The sequence below is a fragment of the Fukomys damarensis genome, unplaced genomic scaffold, assembly GCF_012274545.1.
Source record: "Fukomys damarensis isolate Sample0158 unplaced genomic scaffold, DMR_v1.0_HiC HiC_scaffold_36, whole genome shotgun sequence".
Classification (NCBI taxonomy): domain Eukaryota; kingdom Metazoa; phylum Chordata; class Mammalia; order Rodentia; family Bathyergidae; genus Fukomys; species Fukomys damarensis.
The window spans coordinates 28,909,200-28,930,142 of record NW_022900948.1 but is presented as its reverse complement, the minus strand read 5'-3'; the positions used below and the strand labels follow the sequence as shown (position 1 = coordinate 28,930,142).

Genomic DNA, 20,943 nt, shown 5'->3' with positions numbered 1-20,943 from the left:
CAGTCTCAACTACATAGTGAGACCCTGTCTCAAAACAAACAAAATGCACACATGATGTAGATACCATAGTTAGTAGATACAACCTTTAGTTATTAGTATGTTCAAGAATATGAGTAACAGAATGGAGAATATTACTAGAAAATTGTGATCTTCAAAAGAATCGAAGTGACCATCATTGAAATTCAGATCAGAACCATAGTAAGAACCACTGCACACCTACTATTTATAATAAAAAAAGACAGTGAAAGTATTAGTGAAGATGAGAATCAGAACCCACATTCATTGCTAGTGTATAATATGATATGAGCACTTTGGAAAATAGACTAGCAGTTCCTCAAAAGGTTATACAAAATTACCATATGACCTAGCCAATGTATTCCCATATCTACAGCCAAGAGAAATGAACACATTAAGACAAAAGTATACATTAATGTTCACAAGAGCATGATTCATAATAGCCAAAAAGTGGAAAGACCCCAAAAGGTCTACCAACTTATGAATGGATAAATAAAATGTGATATATCCAAGTGATGGAATATTAGTTGACAATGAAAACGAGTAACGGTGTTTGTGATTTTTATTGTTATGAGTCCCCTGCCCCCTTTTAAAGAGATAGGATCTCACTGTGTTCCTATGCTGGCCTTGAACTCTTGGGTTCATGATTCTCCTGCCTCAGCTGCCTTGAGCACCTGGGGATAACGTATGTGTCACCATGCCAGACAGTAATGGTGGTTTTTGCTTTTTGTTTTGGTGGGAGTGGTTGAACCCAGGGCCTTGAGAATGTTAAGCAAGTGCTCTACCACTGAGTCACATCCAGACCCATAGTTTCTAAGTTGGTCCTGAGGCCTCTTTCTAAAAAACTACTTTCTAGGAGAGTCCCAAAGAGGAGAAAAGTTTGAGCGTGTCCATTAGCTGAGACATAATGAGGTGAAACCAAAACACATAAAACACAAGATTCTTATTTCTTCCCAGGAAGATGCAGAGATGCTGACAGGAAATCAGGAGGCAGCAGGGAGATCAATCAGTGGGAGTGGAGGGGAAGATAAGAAAGGGGTAGAAAAAGGAAATTTGTGGGATTATGCACTCATTAAGTTCCACGGGTATTTTCTCTTCGATTTCTCGGAGTTCTGGCTTGGCTAATTTAAAGACAGTATTTGTAAAGGGGATGAACTTATTTACAGGATTCACATTGGTGTTGACCATCAAGTTTTATAAGCAGCTGTGGGATGTGTTGGATTTTAGGTCACTGGGAGAACAAGTGGGCTATATTTTTGCAAACAACCGCATAAGGAGGGGAAGTTTGAACTAGAGTACCACCACGGGCTTCACATAACACGTCAGGCCTAAAAATGGATGTCGGGGCAGCAACTATAATAAATTAATAACACTGACACAAGGCACAACATGGATGAACCTTGAAAACATTAAGTGAAAGACAAGCACAAAAGATTATATATGATTCCATTTATATGAAATGTCCAGAATAGGCAAATCAATAGCAAGACATAGCATTTTTTAATATACTTGTAAATAGGATGCCTACTGCAATTATTTGAAGTACATTTAATATTTTCCTATTTCCTATAGATTATCCTACCTGGAAAACTGGCTAAAAAAATGAAAAACTGTTTGACACATAGTATATATTAAGCAGTTTTATTAGATGATTTCTGTATTATGCACATATTTTCTTTAAAGTATTTGTAAAAAATAGTCCAAATTATCATTACAATTTTCATTAGTATACAATCCAAACTAAAAGAATGTAAACAAAGTGCCCTTATTTTATAGAGAAGCAGTTTCATAAAGAGCTAATTTCACTGCTTGACCCTGCCTGGTTGTATATAAGGCATAATTTTCCTGAAAGAAGATGAGACAGAAGGCCCAGAGGGCAAAACTCTCAAACTATAGAAACAAAATGACTTAAAATTCCACTTAATGAAGCTGTTTGGCTAGCTATTTTAATTACAACTTCAAGTCTTACAGATACAGAAAATCTATTTTTTTAGAATAAACATGCATATCCTATAATACAATAGGGAAGACAACAAATGTTACATTTTAACTGTTGAGCTTTTTTACTTTTTTAGCACAGCAGTCCACATTTTTGTTTCTTTTCCTTCACAGTCTGGAATGCATCTGATTCATTAACTTCTCCAATTTGATTGCTAGGGCCATGTTTCCTTTAATCTTCAATTTTCCTGACATGAATGCCATTGTTGGTTTTAGTTTCCCTAAAACAAAAAAATGAGAACAGAGATGCAACTATTAGTGCCCTAAAGGATGTACTACTTTAAGAACTGCACTGTAAAAAGAAGCACCTTGAGTTAGCTCAGAATAGAAATTCCTGTTAAAGCATTTTATATCAGTATTGAGGGAATTCCAATTCCTAGACTTAGATGTTAACAATATCCTCTAACACAAAAAGTATCATATAAACAATAATTAGCAAAAGATTATGGCAAAAAGCTGAAGATGCAATATTTACTCATAAAGTAGTTACAGTACAATAAAACAAGCACGGGCCTCAAATTCTGACAGATACTATTTAGTTAATTTCCAATCTAGTATAGTTCATTTAACCTTTAACCACTTCAAGTTTAAATTCAAGAAATTAAATATAGTGTAAATATATAAATTATTTTAAAATGACCACTGAAAGTATATAACATAGGGCCGGGGACTTAGCTCAGTGTTTCCACCGCCTGCCTCGCAGCCCAAGGTCCTGAGTTCGATCCCCAGTACCCCCCCCAAATGTGTATAATATAGATATAAAAAAGATGTGCTAGCATTATTTCGACCAAGAAATGCTGGAATGTCAAAAATGTAAGCATGAAAATAAAATTGTAGCTAATGAAATAAAAACATGAGATCCATGGAAAAAGGGATCTGCTACTCTTATTCCAATATCAGTTCAAAGTCTGGCACATAGAAGAATTAATGGGAAAACTGAGGCTCAGAGAAGTTTTTTCTTACTCAGGGTCACAAAACTTGGTGTATGGTAGTGCTTCAGTTCAGATCCAGGTATGCCTGGCTCTCACAATTTTCTTATAACAATTTATATATAGCTTTTATCTCCTAGAAGGTACAATATGCATCTAATACATTAGTAGCTCACCCTACTCCTTTGTTTCTGTGCCACATGCAGGTTCTTTGTAGAAAAACTATGGGTGTTAATTTATTATATACATATGTTGAAATTATTAAACACTTATTTTAAATAAGGGTTGTAGCAAGGCCACAGATTGGTTATAGATAAAATTAAGTCCAATTCTTTTGTTTTATGAATAAACTGAGCTACACACCTCTACAAGAAAATGTGTTGTTAAAGATTCTTAACTTATTAAGAATAGATTAAGGAGTAACTTTGATTTACAAGGAAGATACTGAAGATCTTTGGAGTCTAAAAGAACAGCACATCCAAAAACTTACAAACACTGACACCTGTGTGTCAGTTAAATAAACGGACTCATTGTTGTATGGTGAAGCCTATCAGTCCACGACACAGCTTCCAGTCAGCTTTAACAGATGCTGGGCCATAAGGAAGAATGAACATCTCAAGGGACCAAAATCAAAGCAGAAAAATGATTTTAAAAATGAGGGAAGCGGTTCGGTGGCCTGCCTCGCAAGCGCAAGGAGCCGAGTTCAATCCCTGGTACAAAAAAAAAAAAAAAAAAAAAAGAGGGAGGGAGAAGGAGAGACGTAAATGAAGAACAAATTAAAAATTTCAAAATCCATGTCCTTAGAGGTAAAGGAAGATGGGCTGGGGATTTAGCTCAGTGGTTCTGGTGACTGCCTCGCAAGCTCAAGGACCTGAGTTCAATCCCCAGTACCAGGAAAATATTTTAAAAAGCAGAGGTAAAGGAAGATATGTGTCAAGAACATAATAACAGAGTATGGAAGGAAAGAGGGGAAGAGGAGAAGCGCAAGAAGGACAGAAAAAGGAGATGAAGAGGAGGAAAGGGGGAAAGTGGAGAAGTAGTAACAGAAAATACTAGGGTAGAGTGAGGAAGGGGAAGGAGGCAGAGACAGAAGAAAAACAATCTGAAAACAAGTGTAAGCTCTTGAAAATTAAAATTCTGAGTCACAGGATCAAAATCCAATAGAAAGCCAAGGCGAGTCAATCTCCCAGAAAGCCAACAAAGTTATACAAAGAGATATGTAATAGGAGAAAATGTCAATTAAATCAGATCTAAACTTTTCATCAGAAAGTGAGGGAAAAAAACTGAGAGAACTATCAAAGAAGTAACATTACATTTCTAGGGCCCAGCAAGTACCTAGGAAAATCATACACACACATGTACACACACATTCACATGCACATACACACACACACACACACACCATCACACCTGGCACACTAAAATGAGGGAGGATTCTGATTCCAAAAGATTTCAAAAAGAGCAAGCATAGATAAAAAGGAGGACAGGATCAAATTCTCAATTGTAATCTTAAAGACAGAGCAATGGCTTCAAAAAAAAATTTTTTTTTTTTTTTTTGGTACTGGGGAATGAACTCGATCCTTGTGCTTATGGCTTCAAAATTCTGAGGGAAAGAAAAATCTCTATTGAGCCATATAATCAAGAGAGTTAGTAGATGCTGAGCCAGGTCATGCAAACCTGTAATCCTAGCACTCTCGGAGACTGAGGCAGGAGGATGGCAACTTTGAGCCCAATTTGCACAACTCAGCAAGACCCTGTCTCATAAAATAAAAAGGGCTGGAGAGCCAGGTGTGGTGGAGCATGCCTGTAATCCCAGCACTAGGGAGGCTGAGGCAGGAGGATTGCTGTGAGTTCGAGACCAGCTTGGGCTACATAGTGAGTTCCAGGGCAGTCTGAACTACATAATGAGACCCTGTCTCATAAAAGGGGGGAGGGTGGCTGGAGATATAGCTCAGTGCAAAGACCCTGTGTTCAATCCCCAATTTAAAAAAGTAGAATAAAAATAACTTCAGAGACACATAGAAATTGACCACAATATATCCTTTGTCATGCAGCTACTGGAGAATGTCAACCAAATGATAATGTTAACTACAAAAGAAAATAAAAGATCCAGAAAACAGATTCAACATGAAGAAAGTAAAGGAATTCCCAGGACCACAGCTTCATACTCTGATAAATTTGACAAAAGACAAAACTGCATCAAGAAGCTGTGGGAAGACTGCAGGAAGACCCTGCTAAGTGTTATGTACCAAATGTTTGCCCCCACAAAAAACTCATCTTCAAGCCCTAACCTCCAGTGTGATATTAGGGTTGCAGCCTTTGAGGAGAATTAGGAGAGTAAACTTTTCATGATGGTATTAGTGTCCTTAGAGAAGAAAGAGTAACAAGTCAATGCCATTTAAAATAGTCACAATACTGTGTATAACCACTAAGTTTATCTAGTCCCAAAACATTTTCTTGACTCAAAAAAGAAAACCTGTATGGATTTAATATTAGCAATTTCTTTTCCCTCCAGACCCTGACAAGAACCAATCAGCTTTCTGTTTCTATAGATTTACCTATTCTAGACATTTCACTTAAAAAATCTATACAATCTTTTTTTGTAAATTTTTTGTCTGGTTTCTTTCAGAAGAATGCTGGGCCATATGGTAATTCTATATTTAGCTTTACCTGTACATCTATAAGTATGACTAAATTTGTATCTAAGGTCAACTGATCTTCAACAAGGGTGCCAAGTCCATTCAATGAGAGAAAGAACAGTGTATTCAACAAATGGTGCTGCCATTACTGGATATCCACATGCAAAAGAATGAAACTGGACCTCCTACCCATACCATATACAAAAATTTAACTCAAAATGGATCACAAATCTTAATGTAAAAGCTAAAACTAGAGATACAGGGGTAAACTTTTATAATCTTGAGTTTGGCAAAGATTCCCAGATATGACAACAAAAGCAATGAGAGAAAAAAAAAAAACACCATAAATTAGACTCCATCAAAATAAAAAAATTATGGGCCAGGGATTTAGCTCAGTGGTTCTGCTGCTTGCCTCACAAGTGCAAAGACCCAAGTTCAATCCCTGGTACCAAAAAATAAAATTAAATTTTAAAAAATTATTTGCTTCAAAATATATCAACTAACTGAAAAGAGTTCATAAAAATGAAAGCATTTGCAAGTCATATATCTGGAAATACATAAAGAATTCTTAAAACTCATTAACTTGGACAACCCAGTTAAAAATGAAAAAAGATTGGATAGATATTTCTCCAAGGAAATTATGTGTGTGACCAATAAGCACATTAAAAAGCATTCAATATCATTAGCTGTTAAGGAAATGCAAATCAAAACTATAGCGTATCATTTCACCTCCAGTATGATGGCAATAACTTCAAAAAATTATAAAATGAAAACCTAGTAAGTGTGGTGATGGCAAGGATATGGAAAAACAGAAACCCTGCTGGCAGTGATATAAATGGTCCAGCCACTATGGTAAATAGCTTGACAATTCTCCGAAAACTTAAAAGAGAATTACCATATGACCTACCAATTCCACTCCTAGGTAGAAATGTAAGACAATGAAAATGAAAATAAATGTCCACACAGAAACCTGCATATGAATGTCTGTAGAAGCATTATTCATAACAGCCAAGCAGCAGAAACAAACCAACTGTCCATCCTTAGATGAATAATCAAAAGTGTGGTATATTCAAGCATGGAATTTTATTCAGTCATAAAAATAAAAGAAGTAAGGGAATGCAAATCAAAACTCTAATGAGATTCCATCTCACCCCAGTCAGAATGGCTATCTAGAATACCAAAAAAGCATAAAGGCTGGTTGAGGCTGTGGGGAAAAGGAACCCGCCTATAATGCTGATGGGAATGCAAAGTAGTACAGCCACTATGGAAATCAGTACGGAGAGTCCTAAAAAACTACAGATAGAAATACCATGTGATCCAGCTAGACCACTCCTTGGTATAAACCCAGAGCAGTTAAAGTCAGCATACTTTGGGATAGCTCCATATCCATGTTTATTGCGGCACAATTCACGACAGTCACTCTTATGAAACCAGTCTAAAGGTCCATCAACAGATAAATGGACAAATTATACACACACAGGAGTATTATTCATCAACAAGAATGAAATTCTGTCATTCGTAAGAAAGTGGATGGATCTAGAGACCATGATATTGACCAAAGCCAGATTCAGAAAGACAAATACTGCTTGTTCTTCCTGACACATGAAATCTAAAAAACATGACAAGAAAGTAGAAGGGAGCCTATTATTAGACAAAAGGAAAAGAGTAAGATGGAGAGTGGAGTAAGAATGGCTAATAGGAAGGACAGGTATGAGCAAAGTCTATTATATACATTGAAACCCCCCCAAATGTGAAACTAGGGGGTGGGCAGGGCAAGAAGTGAGGGAGGGTGGGTGAAAATGATCAAAGTACGTTTGTGAATGTACAAACCTACCAAAATGAAACCCATTCATCTGCATAACCAATTTTAAAAAGTTAAAAACAAAACAATGCAGAACGGATACATTGTACAACTTAAACCTTAAAAACACTAAGTGAAGGAAGCCAGTGCAAGTGATCACATATTATATGATCCTATTTATATGAGATATCCAGAATATGTAAATTAATAGAAGGAGAAAGCAGATTAATGGTTGCCATGGAGAGGCAGGAGTGGGGAGTGATCCCAGTACAAGGTGCTCGTGTAGGATGATAAAAGTTTTGGAACTAGAGAAATGTGATGCTTTGAAATATTGCCAATGTGTTAAATGGCACTCAATTGTTCCCTTCAAAATGGCTAACTGAATGATACCTGAATTTCACCTCACTTTTTAAAAAGAATAAAATAATAATACATGCTACTACAAAAGTCAGGAATAAGCCAGGTGTGTCGGCACACACTTGTAACAACAGCACTCAGGAGGCTGAGGCAGGAGATTTGAAAGTGTGAGACCAGCCTGAGTTTTATCACAAGTTCAAGTCTAGCCTGGACTATGGCAACTGTGGCAATGAATACACAAACCACTCAATTATAATTTGGGAGTGCTGATAGTACTAGAGTTGAACCCAGGACCTTTGCAGTGGGCTACCTTCCCAACCCTTTGAAAATTTTTTATTTTGAGACATAATCTCACTAAATCACTAAATTGCCCAGTCTGGGTTTTAACTTTAAATCCTTCCAGTTCACCCTCCCAGACTTCTGGGATTACAGATGTGTACCATCACTCTAAAAATAAGTGAAATGTACGATTACATAAATTATACCCATTTTAAAAATCAATGCTATTGACATAAAACAAGATATTGAATCAGTAATTTAAAATCCACCCCCCGCCACACACAACTTCCACCACATCCAGGCCCATGCCTGTAATCCTAACACTCTAAAAGGCTGAGGCAGGAAGATCACAAGCTCAAACCCAGACTAGGCAATTTAGTGAAATATGTCTCAAAAAATAAAAAAGGGCTGGGAAGGTGCCTCAGTATGAAGACCCTGTGTTTAACCTTCAGTATCACCAAAAACAAAACAAAACAAAACAAAATCCAACTCCAAATGGCTTCACTGCTTAATTCCCAGGATTCTAAATCAATATTAAAAAATTAATTGTATGCATTACAATAGGAACAAGTAACTCTAAAATAAAATTAAGACAATTTTGTTCATAATACACAAAAAAGAATGAAATACTTAGGGAAAGGCATCAACCATGACAGGAAAAAAAATGACAGATTAGGCTTTATCAAAACAAAAAACTTTGGTAATACAAAATATACTACTAAGAAAATGAAAAGACAAGCCAAAGACTGGGAGAAAAATTTGCAAGTCACATATCTAATATGCATCTGGAATTTATAAAGAATCTTACCACACAATAATAGTAAGACCATCTTAATCTCTTTTATAACACAGTAATAGACAACTCAATTTAAAATTCAGCAAAGGCTTTGAATAAACATTTCACCAAATATAAACAGATATCAAACATAAAGATATTCAAAATCAGTAATAATTACGATATGCAATTTAATCCACATGAAACACCACTCTGTACCACTAGAATGGCTGTAATAAAAGACAACTATTGTGCTAGGGAGGATGCAAAGAAACTGGAACATTCACATATCATTAATGGAAATACTAAAACAGTGCAGCAACTTTAGCAAAGTTTGGTAGTTTCTTAAAAAGTTAAATCATCACCTGAACCAATCATTTCACTCTTAGGAACCCAAGAAGAATAAAAACACATTCAAGCAAATACATGTGAGAATGTTGAGAGTGGTAATATTGGTTATAGCCAAAAACTGAAACAATTCAAGTTTTCCCTCAGTGGCTAAGTGGATAAACACTTGGGACAGGGTCGGGGATTTAGCTCAGTGGTGCCGCCGCCTGCCTTGCAAGCAAAGACCCAAGCTTGATCCCAGTACAAAAACAAAAACAAAAACAAAACAAAAAACCAACTAATACGGGGCACACTTATACAATGGAATATTATTCAGCAATAAGGGACACTGAAATTCTTTTTTTTTCTTTCTGGTATCAGGAATTGAACTCAGGACCTTGCACTTGCCAGGAAGGCATGGAACTGCTGAGCTAAATCCCCAGCCCCTTATTCAGCAATAAGAAGGAACTAAATAAAGCTAGGCCTGGGAGGCTGACATAGGAGGATCACAAGTTCAAGCCCATCCTGGGCAATTTATCAACTTATCAAGATCTTGTCTCAAAAAACAAAAAAGGGGTGGGGATGTAGCTCAGTGTGATAACCCTGGGTTCAATCCCCAGGGCTAAAAAAAAAGGCTTTTCATCTGGTTTCTTACACAGAACATAAAGCTTTTGAGATTCATCCATCCATGTTGTACAACATATCGGCAGTTGAGTTCCTTCTTTATTTTTTTGTACTTCCATTTGTAATTTGTAATTCCATTTGTAAAAAAACATCTATAGAGTCAAAAAGGAAGTGTTTGGCTGGCTATTGGTTGGCTAAGGATAGGGTGGGACAGGATGGAAATGGGGATCTAATGCAAACAGAATATTTTGGTGTAATGGAAACATTCTCAAACTGGCTCCAGTAATGGTTAGCCAACTCTAAAAATGTATTAAAAACACATACAATTATAGTGATGTATTTTGTGATATGTAAATTATACCTCAACAATACTGAAAAATAGCCATGTGTGTGTTTATATACATATACATCTCCTCAGATAGAGTAATCTTGCACAATTTATTTTCTTTCTCTTTGTGGGGGTGTGTGGAAGAGCAGGACTTTATTTTTTAAAGAAATGGGCTGGCTCTCAGTGTGTAACTCTGTAACTCACTGCTTTCACTGCTCTCACTGTGTAGTAACTCGGGTTCAAGCAGTCCTCCTGCTGAGTAGCTGGGAATACAGGCACAAGCCACTGCACCCAGCTTTAATTTATATCTATCATACTGCTTTACTGTACAGTGGCCTCTACTGGCCAAAATGAGAGATTATGATTATTTGATTACTAGTTGTTTTATATAAATATTAATAATGTATCCTCTATATAAATAGGAATAGAATGGCTACATTTTCTAAAAAGGTAGAGGTTATAAGGTCCATGTACCCACTTAACTTCAAACCAGAAAAGATAAATAGCAAGAGTGAACGGACATAAACAAACTTGCTCCCAACCTATACTGTTGCTATAAAATAAACCTTATAATAACATATTTTTTGAAAATATTCATAGCTGGTTGACCTCTCCTAATGGCATTCATAGAAAGATGTAAGGGGAAAGCCCACAGTTTCAAGTTTATACTATGTAAATAAAATGTAAATTCAAGAAGCCACTGAAGCCAATCTGATGACGCACTCTTATAATCTCAGCCTCAGAAAGCCGAGGCAGGAGGATTGTGAGTTCAAGGCCAGGAGTTTGAGGCCAACCAGGATAACATAATGAGACCCTGTCTCATATAAAACAGAAAAAATCCAGGCATGGTGCCACACCCCTTAGCCCCAGCTTTCTGGGAAGGTGAGCCAGGAGAGTTAGAAATTTGAGCCCAGCACAAGTAATTCAGTGACTTAGCAAAACTGTCTCAAAAATATTTAAAAGTGGTAGGGCTGGGAAGGTAGCTCAGTATGAAGTCCTTGGATTCAATCCCCAGTAACATTAAAAAAAAAAAAGCCACTGACTCACCTGTAGACGTCAAAAAAGGATGACAAAAGCATGAGTTTTGAAGTTAGCTTGGATTCAAATCCTAACTCCAACATTTACTTACTATCAGACTTTTGGTTTATTATTTAATTCATCAAAATCTCAGTCTCTATTTTATACAATGAAGAAAATATTCTATCTCAAAGGACTTCTAAGTGTACTGCTTAACACACAGCCATCATACAATAAATATTAGATATAATTACTGTTAGTTTAGAACTTGACAATAATTTTGTTTTTGTTTTTTTGAGACAAGGTCTCACTTTGTAGCTCAGGCTGGCCTCGCACTCGTGGCAATCCTCCTGCCTCTGCCTCCCGAGTGCTGGGATTACAGGCGTGAGCCACCACACCTGGCTAATTTTAACATGACCTCTAAATTTTAAAAAATGTAAGATTCATATTCACCAAACATTTATTGAGCATTCCTTGTGTGCAAAGTAGTCTAAACTCTATGAAGAAATTGCTTTTAAAATGCTAAACTACTAAAAATGATTAGAGAGATTACTATGAACATTAAAAAATGTTATAGTGTACAATGTGAGAAAGATTATCAAACAATAGTAATGGTTATGACCTTATTTTTATAATATGCGTATATATTTATATATGTGCACAAACACAAATATACATATATGTTAAACCAATAAACTGACAGTCATCTTTCAGTAATGTCAAAATATTTTTTATTTTCTTTTTTCTTAAGTATGCTTTCCAATTTTTGTACAATGACTATTTTTTTTCCAGTAGCAGAAATCGAATTCAGGAACTTGCATTTGCCAGGCAGATGCAGCACCACTGAGCTACACCCCCAGCCCCCACAATGACTATTTAACACTACTACAAAAAATGGAAAAGTTAAACTTTGATCATTAGGGGTATTATATAACATTGGATGAGCTAGAATGTAGGCTTCTAGCATCCTTCATTAAAACTGGAAGGCAGGGACTCAGCATAGAAACACTGTGGTCCTGTTTGTCAAGATTAGAACAGAACAAAGTATGAATAATATTTATAACTCATTACATGATATTCTTTAGATTGTAATAGTATAATGCTTAAGTTTAGGGTGTTGTTAATTTTTCAGAATTTATGTTAACTTACCAGATGGAATTGTGTCCTAAAAGGAGGAAATAAAGCCAATTACCCTTAAAATTTTTCTGGCACTGGAAAGAATAGAATATCGAGCTAAGGTTCCCTGGGTTAGGGCTCCCACAGAAGGCAGAGACGCTGGGTCATGGCAGAGAGCTGGGATCTACAGAACTTCCTATGACAACAGCAAGCAAGGCTGAAGCATGACCTTACTCTCAGTAAGTGAGCTACTGCTGACTTTTGTGCTGCTGGTGTTACTGGAAATAAGGTTTCTCAGTCCAGCCAGCAGAATGAAGGAGCCCTTTTGAATTATTTCTGTGTCCTCAAAATTTTATTATTGGCATCTTAGTTATGAAAAAAATTTGACATCTACTCTCCATTGGTCAGATGAGGAAGAAGTGGCAGAAGAGGCAACAGTAAGAACAGCAATGAGACTACATGCTCCTCCACAAATAGCTGCTAAGATGCTACTGTGACTGACATCGATCAGTCTTAGGGAAAGGAGAAAGCAAAATATCAGAACTACGTTTTCCCAAGTGAAATAATAAAACTGAAAACTCACCTGAAAACATTTTGACAAAATCATCAGTGGACATACTCATCACCACATCTGCGCGGTTAGAGGGCTCCCCGTGTCCGACATTCCCACCCTTGCTTTTCAGATCAAGAAACCACGTGCCACCGTCTTCACCTATACACACACATACACAGAAACAGACTTAACAATTACTACAGTCCAGAGAATCTTCCAAAGTGCTGCTTCCCAGGTTAAAATCCTCAGACCTCTATCAATCACCCTCAGCAAATATTTATCAATCACCTATTTTTCTCCAGGTGCTATGTTAGGTTCTGAAGACCATTCAGGAAATAAGAGAAACGTGATTCTTCTCATAAAAGAGGAGGTGAAGGGTGATGTGAGCATACTAATCAAAGGTCAGGGTATCTAGAAGAGTGAAATTCATAAGGACAGAAAGAAAAATAGTGGTTACTAAGGACTGGGGGCAGGAGGGATGGGAGTTACCGTCTGATGGGCACAGAACTTCAGTTTGGGATAATGGAAAAGGTTCTAGATATGGACAGTGGTGATGACTACACAATAATATGAATGTACTTAATGCCACTGAGCTGTAGTATTAGAAATAGTCAAAAGAGCATTTTATGCATATTTTATCGTAATAAATTAAATTCCCTGGGGTGTAGCTCAGCTAAGCACTTGCTAGAGCGCTGGCCTAGCATGTGCAAAGCCTGAGATTTGATCCCCATCTATAAAAAAAATTAAGCTGGGCACAGTGGTGCACACTCCTGTAATCCAAGCACCATGGGAGGCTGTGGCAGGTTTGCCAAGCTGAAGCTCAGCCAGGCAATTTAGCAATGTAGTGAGATCCTGTCTCAAAATAAACAACAAATAAAAAGATTAGGGATGTAGCCCTGGGTTCAATCCCCATTCTGCAATAGATAGATACACAGAAAGACAGTCAGACAGACTGACACAAGCTGAAGGTGTAGCTCCGTAGTAACCGATCTACCACTTGCTAAACTACTTAATTATGAGTGGTAGAGTACTTGCCTAACATTTTCCCTAGATTTGATCCCCAGATCATGAAAACTTAATTAAATACATTAAAAACAGGTCCAGAAAAGTCCAGTTGAAGCTGAGCTTTCAAAGTTAAGTAAGAATTAGCTAGAAAGAATAGGAAGAGGGAAAATATTTCAGGCAATGAGAACACAGGATATCAAAAATAAAAACAAAACCACCAGCAGCATCAAGAGTGCACATAGCATGTGTGAGGACTGAGAGAAGTATTGCAGGACTGGAAGGTTGAAAGGGAGTGGAGAGGGGCAGCAGATGAGCTCAGGAGCAGTCTAGGCACAGAACACAGTGGGCCACGTAAAGAACGTACTCACTTCATCCTGTAGGATGCACAATGGAGAACATGGAACGCGGTTTGCATTTTAAATAAGCTGCCCTACCTGCAGTGTAGCTAATACACTTCAGAGTGTGACAGTTATCCTGATATGCCAACTTCATTGGGTTAAGACATGCCTAGCAGATTAGTAAAGCATGCTCCTGGCTGTGTCTGGGTGGGTCCTGAGAGGTGACCTTGAGTACTATAGATGGCCCCTCACTCTGCTTCCCAACCACCATGGACTAAGCACTTCAGCTCTGCCACACCCTACCACCATGAGGTTTGTACCTTGGAGCCAGCTGACCATGATTGGATCTCCTGAAACCACGAGTTAAATTCAGCCTTTAGGTTGTGGGTGTCAGGTATTATGTCCCAGCAACCGCGAAGCTGACTAACACAGAGAGGGAGTGAGAGGATGTGCAAGGCTGGCAAGGGTGGAGATGGGGCAAAACTAGGAGCTGGAGAATGTGTGTGTGGACCCGGATGGAGAAAAGTGAGCACACTTGAGATAGAATTTCAAAGCAGAATCACAAACCCAGGTAACTGATTTGAATATGCAGAAGAAAGGTAGGAAGGGTTCATAGGAATGATCTCAAAGACAGGTGCTGGGAATAGTGAGTTGTTTTGGATATTTTCACTTGGAGGCTTTGGGACAGCCAAATAAAAATGTCAAATGAAGTCTAAGCTAGATATATAGATACATAATTAATCAGTTCAGATGGTCACTGGTCCTACACAAATGGTTCCGAATTCCTAGAGCAAGTTTGTACAGTGTAAAGAGTGCTCAAGCAGCGACCTGAGAACACCATGTAAGGGAAAGATAGAGCAAAGGTGACGAGCAGAGCATGGCCAAGGGCTGAGAAGGAAAACGGGGAGGCTACCAAGAAAGAAGCCAAGAAAGGGGGCATTTCCAGAAGGAAGGAGTGGTCAGCAGGCTCAGACGCTGCAAAGTGGTCACAACTAGGAATGACCCACTGGTGCCAGGGATGTCACTCACACAAGACGCTGGAGAAAGCAATATTTTTATTTATTTATTGCAGTACTATGGATTGAACTCAGGGCCTTCTCACTAAGCCACATTCCCAGCCCTTTTTTTTTGTTGTTGTAGTTTTGTTTTGTTTTTGCTTTTTCTTTATTTTAAAAATTCGAGACAGGGTTTTGTTACTAAGTTGCCTGGGTTGGGCTCCAACTTGTGATCCTGCTGCCTCAGCCTCCCAGAGCACTGGGGTTATAGGCAGGCACCACTGCCACAGCAGGCTGAAGAAAGCAAATTTTCTGAAACACAGTAAAGTAGTATCAGAGCAGGAGTGTGAGGTGCAGATGAAAGTAAGTTTTCCCTTGGAAGGAAGAAAAAAAAATATGTATAGTTTTGTTACTGCTGTTATGTTCTGTTTTAAACAGAGCTAAGGAAATTAAACTAAAATTGGGAAGGAGGCTGCAGGACAAACAGATTGAAAAAAGGTATACTTGGGCCAGGGATTTAGCTCAGTGGCACCACACCTGCCTTGCGAGCACAAGGTCCTGAGTTCAATTCCTGGTACAAAAGGTGGGGGCATACTTAACAGCACAATTCCTGAGGCTAAAGAAACAGGATCTAACTCTGCTACTGCAAGCCAGTCAGAAATGCAGAATTTCAGGCCCCAGCCTAGACCTATGCATCATATTCAGCATCTGAAGACAATCCCAGGTACTGAGAACTATACGGAAAACAAAGGCTGGGATGCACTGACCAAGAGCTGAGTCCTGTTCCACTGGGAGGGAAGGAGTCGCCATAATGACTGGTCTATATCTGATGGCAGGAAGCTAAAGCAATTCCTTTCCATAAATTTGTGTGAAGGCTTAAAATAGCTGCAGTGGAAAGTGAGGTAGTAAACCAAAAACACAGAATTCTGAGGTGCTGCTTAGACTCCACTTGAACAACTGCTGTTTTTTTTTCTTCAGCAAGACTTAACAGTCTTGATACAACTATGGGGCAGCCATATAGTTTGATTCACCCTAAACTAGGCTTTTCCAGGTGATATCATAAACAAAAGGGTCCAGTAAGTTTTCACAGGCAGGAGAGCGAAAGAAGCAATGGGCCATGGATTCCAAGGACAAAAAAGAAGCAAAAAATAGGAAGGCAAAAATTGATTAAGTTAAAGCAGAGGAGACAAAGAATGAAAAAGTCTGTATAGCAGAACCAAGGTAGTTTTTAAAACTACCATCAACGTGTGTTAATTATATACAGAAAAAATTATGAAGAGGTTTTTAAAAGCTAACCACATTCAAAGATAAAAACAGTAAGGCGCCTGTGAAGGTTGAGCTTAACAGTCAACTTGATTGACTGAGAAGACACATAGGGAAGAGGTAAAGCACATTTGTGGGTGTGGATGGGTAAGTCATTGAGGCATGACCTTGGGTACTACTATATCTGGTCCCTGGCCCTTTCTTCTCTGATGTTCCCCTCATCTGCTTTCTGGCTGCCATGTACTAAGCAGCTTTACTCTACCACACTCTGCCATCATGATGGCCTTGCAGCTAGCCAACCATGGACTGAATCCTCTGAAACGATAAAGCAAATAAACCTCTCCTCCTTTAAGTTGGGGAACAGAAAAGCTTGTCCGAACAGAAAAGCTGACTGATCAGGGCCTAGGATTGATCATTTATTGTATTACACTCCCTGTCATGATGCATATGCCCTTCTACATAAGATTCCTTTTCCTTTACATAAGAATATGCTGAAGAGTTTGGAATTATTGTTTGTTTGTTTTTGCTGTATGGAGGATTGAACCCAAGGCCTTCATACTGAGCTGCATCCCCAACCTTTCTGTTAAAATTTTTTATTTTTGAGTCAGGATCTCATTAAGTTGCCACAGCCTAACTCAAACTTGTGATCCTTGTGCCTTACCCTCCCAGAGTGTGCTGGGATTACAGGAATACTCCACCATACCTGGCTTTAATAAGTTATTTAATACTGGAAATACATAGAGTATAATTGTATTATACTCCTGTATGGACTGATCTTAACTTCACATCAACAGTTATTTGCTATTCTCCAAAGTTTACTTCCAAGAGTCCTGTATATAGCCAACTATCCAAGTGATCACTATCAAAGATTGACTTTCTTCACAAAGCCATATCCTACTGTTTCGTAAAAGCTCCAGATTATTAGACACAATCCTTACCTGACAGTTCAAACTGATAAATGGCTTGCGTGGCTTTAACGACATCATCACTGAGAGCGTCCTTAACAATTCTAAATGTTTCTTCCACAGCTCCAGAATGTGGCTTTGCTTGTGGATGTAATTTTTCTTCTTTTAATTCTGGAACAGCACCTGTAAAATAGGTACTTACAGTGTTAAATAACTCCTTAGAGCCACGTATAGTGATGCATGCCTGTAATCCAAGCTATTTGGGAGACTACTGCCAATGATTTTGAATAGACACTGAATTAAACTCTATAAGACTTAGTGTGTTAATACATGCATATACTCATAGACACATTTATTCTACGATTTGAAAACACATTTTGTCAATAGCTCCTGGTATGTTTGAAAAGGTTTCCGTTGTACCTCAATGAAATAGCTAATACTGTATAACCCTTGTAACATTTACATGCAATACTCTTCCCAGTGTATTCTTGAAAATAAGTTACTTTGGGTAAGTGACTCAAGTTACTCAAGGGTAAGTGACTGAGGGACATTGATAAAAGGTACTTTTCGTTTTTGTGTTTATGTAGCCCAGACTGGTCTCAGACTCTCAATTCTCCTGCTCTGGCCTCCAAAATATTGAGACTATAAGCAGTACAGGTGTAGGGGCTGGGGATTTTGCTCAGTTTTTCCACCGCCTGCCTTGCAAGCACAAGGTCCTGAGTTCAATCCCTGGTACAAGAAAAAAGAATAGTGTTACAGCTGTATATACACCCAAACATAAAACAGTGTTTATTTTTAGATGGTGACTACTCTTTTTCTATTAAAAATTATTGAAGCCATGTACGGTGGCACATGCATGTAATACCAACTACTTCAGAGGATGAGGCAGAAAAATCACACTTCAAGGGGAGGAAGGGTAATTAGCAAGAACTTGAAAAGGGCTAGAGATAGAGCTCAGTGTCAGGCCCTGGGTTCAATCTCTACTACTGCAGAAACAAAAACAAAGCAAAAGCCTTTTTTAAAAAACAAAAAATTCACAAAGGTAATCAAATACAAAATATATAGAAGTTAGTTTCCTCCTATTTATAACTTGTGCTCCAGAAAGCACTTCAACTTGTTTAATTAAACATAATTCAAGAATGAACTTAAGGGCCAGGGATTTAGCTCAGTGCCTGCCTCGCAAGCGCAAGGACCCAAGTTCAATCCCCGGTACCAAAAAGAAAAAAGAATGAATTTAAAAGGCCAGGCGTGGTGGCGCATGCCTGTAATCCCATTAGGGAGGATGAGGCAGAAGGATCACGGTGTGTTTGAGACCAGCCCAGGAAACATGGTGAGTTGAATTCAACTTGCTATTCAGACTGAACTGAATAGCAAGACCCTGTCTCAAAAGGAGGGAAAAAAGGAAAAAAAAAAAAAAGAATGAATTAAAATAAAAAAGGCTGGGATGTAGCTCAGTGGCAGAGTGCTCTCCCAGCATGTGCAAAGTCCTAGATTTAACCCCTAACAGTGGAAGAGGAAGAGGAAGGAGAGAGAGAGAGAGAGAGAGAGAGAGAATAAAAGAAACAAGACAGGTTTTAAAATGGCAACTGGAATGCTCAGCGATTCGTTATACAATGGTAGGAAGCACACCAGAAATTTTAATTGAGGCAGTCTGACTGCAGAGTCTGTAATTTTATCCGCTCAGTAATGGTTCTTCCAATTTCTTTCTATATCTTGCTGTCTAATTCTTATACAGGACATGGAACCAAAATCTGAACTCACCAGAATGACTCAAGTACTGGCTGCCAAAGGAAGGGTAGCAAAGGCACAGGCTTCCTTTATGTTTCCATAAGGAGGGAATGTATTTACATTTGATGGTTACACTTAGAACTACTTAGAACTACTTTTGTCATATAAGTAAATGCTGGAATCCCTGCCTTACTCCAGGTGACTTATATATTAATCAAGGTATATCATCTCTATTGTCTGGAGTATCAAAAAGATTGTAGCAGAAACACAAGGTTAGCCCTGAAAGGCATTTGCCAAGAGATAAATGTCATTATTTATCACATGGAATATTTAGAAATATTTATAATGACTTGACACAGGAAAATGAAATTCAGGAGACAGAAATCAATCTGTACATTTGAAAAGGGGTAGTAGACTACAAGTATGTAAGCTTGAATGAGACACTCAGAGCATTTCAATAATTTAAAAATGAAGAGACACATACTAACAGCCCTTAACAGTGCCTCTCCTAACTTCACTCTAAATAAATAAGAAAATGTATTTTAAAAAGGCTGAAGGTGGAGTTCAATGGTAGAGCACTTGCTTAGCTTACACAAGGCCTTAAGTTTGACCCCATACTGCAAAGAAGAGAAAAAAATACTTACAACAACAAAAATACAAACACCAAACAATGCCTAGACTAGACATACAATCAATCTATTGCTCACATCTAGGAAGACATGTTTAGTAACTATGATACCTAGACTCAACCCAAAACACACAAGCCTGCTTATCCTTGCCTCAGGGAAGATCTCAGAGGAGGAACAGCTCTGCCCACCTAAACAACAGAGAGAGGCACTCAGTTTTAAAACGCTGGATCAGCATCTGGATGTATACCAACGGGGAAGTAAACACTGCCCCTCTGTCTTACACACGCTGCCTTTCAAGAAAGACTCAACATTTGTCTTTATTTTCATATTTCAAATCCAAGTTCAAAGCTTGAAGCTTCCAAGTAAGAGAAGGGGCAGATGGTGGGGTGGGCGGAGCCCTGGCCGGACCCTTCTGAGAAGCACAGGCCCCCAGAGCACAGCTCACAAAGGACAGGGAGGAAGAGCCTTGGCCACAGGAATGCTGGAGAGAGGAGTCTTAGCAGAGGAGAAAAGAAGTTCCCATGTCAGTCAGCTTTGTATCCTGCACTAGCATTGTGCCTAACAGGTATGACATCAGTTCAGAGAAAGGATTTCCAACAGGTGCACAGGGAGCAGGGCCAGAAGCAACCTTCATATTCCTGACATTTGACTACACTAGCTCTAGAGAGATCTCCTAACAAGAGCATGGACTAACAGGGAGGAAAACAACCTGATGCCTGGGAAAAAGTAATAGAGCACAAGGGTAATAGAAGAAAAGTCTCTCTCTAAAAATAATTTACTGGGAAAACCACTGCTTCTCAGCCTTTTGACTAAGATCAGGTGTAGTATTGTGAAAACCGAAAGACCTCCTCCACTAAAAGCTACATGACTACAATGTGTGGATTTTGACTAACACATGTACCACTCGGGTGGAGGACGCTGATAAGGGGAGGCTGTGCGTGCGTGGAGCATAGACTACATGGGATTAGCTATGTATCTTCCTCTTGATTTTGTTGTGAACCTAAAGCTGCTCTGAAACATAAAGTCTTAAAACAATATACAAAACAGTTACACAAAGTCATATAACTGCCTGAGATGGGGACATAACAGAATAAAAAAAAGAAAGGTAAGTTGAGAAACAAAAGTACAATAGCAAAATTAAACATTAAAAGAAAATGGATCAGAAAGCAAAGTGTAGAAAATCTTGTCAGCTTGTTCTCTAAAATACAAAGACAAGCCGGGCGTGGTGGTGCACTCCTGTAATCCCAGCACTCGGGAGGCCGAGGCAGGAGGATCTCTGTGAGTTTGAGACCAGCCTGGGCTACATAGTGAGCCAGGTCAGT

The 20,943-nt window shown here is 38.4% G+C and overlaps 1 protein-coding gene across 2 annotated transcripts in view; it reads right to left on the bottom strand.

Annotated features, from left to right (window-relative positions):
* Nucleotides 1–1,959: 1,959 nt before the first annotated feature.
* Nucleotides 1,960–20,943, bottom strand: part of Hsdl2 (hydroxysteroid dehydrogenase like 2) — a 68,037-nt gene continuing 49,053 nt past the window's right edge. For both annotated transcript variants that reach the window (XM_010639347.3, XM_010639346.3), the window contains 3 exons: nucleotides 17,298–17,447; nucleotides 12,789–12,917; nucleotides 1,960–2,234 (listed from right to left, as the gene is read on the bottom strand). In XM_010639347.3, the coding sequence (XP_010637649.1) occupies nucleotides 2,122–2,234; nucleotides 12,789–12,917; nucleotides 17,298–17,447 (392 nt within the window). In that variant the 3' untranslated portion in view covers nucleotides 1,960–2,121. The remainder of the gene's footprint in view (nucleotides 2,235–12,788; nucleotides 12,918–17,297; nucleotides 17,448–20,943) is intronic.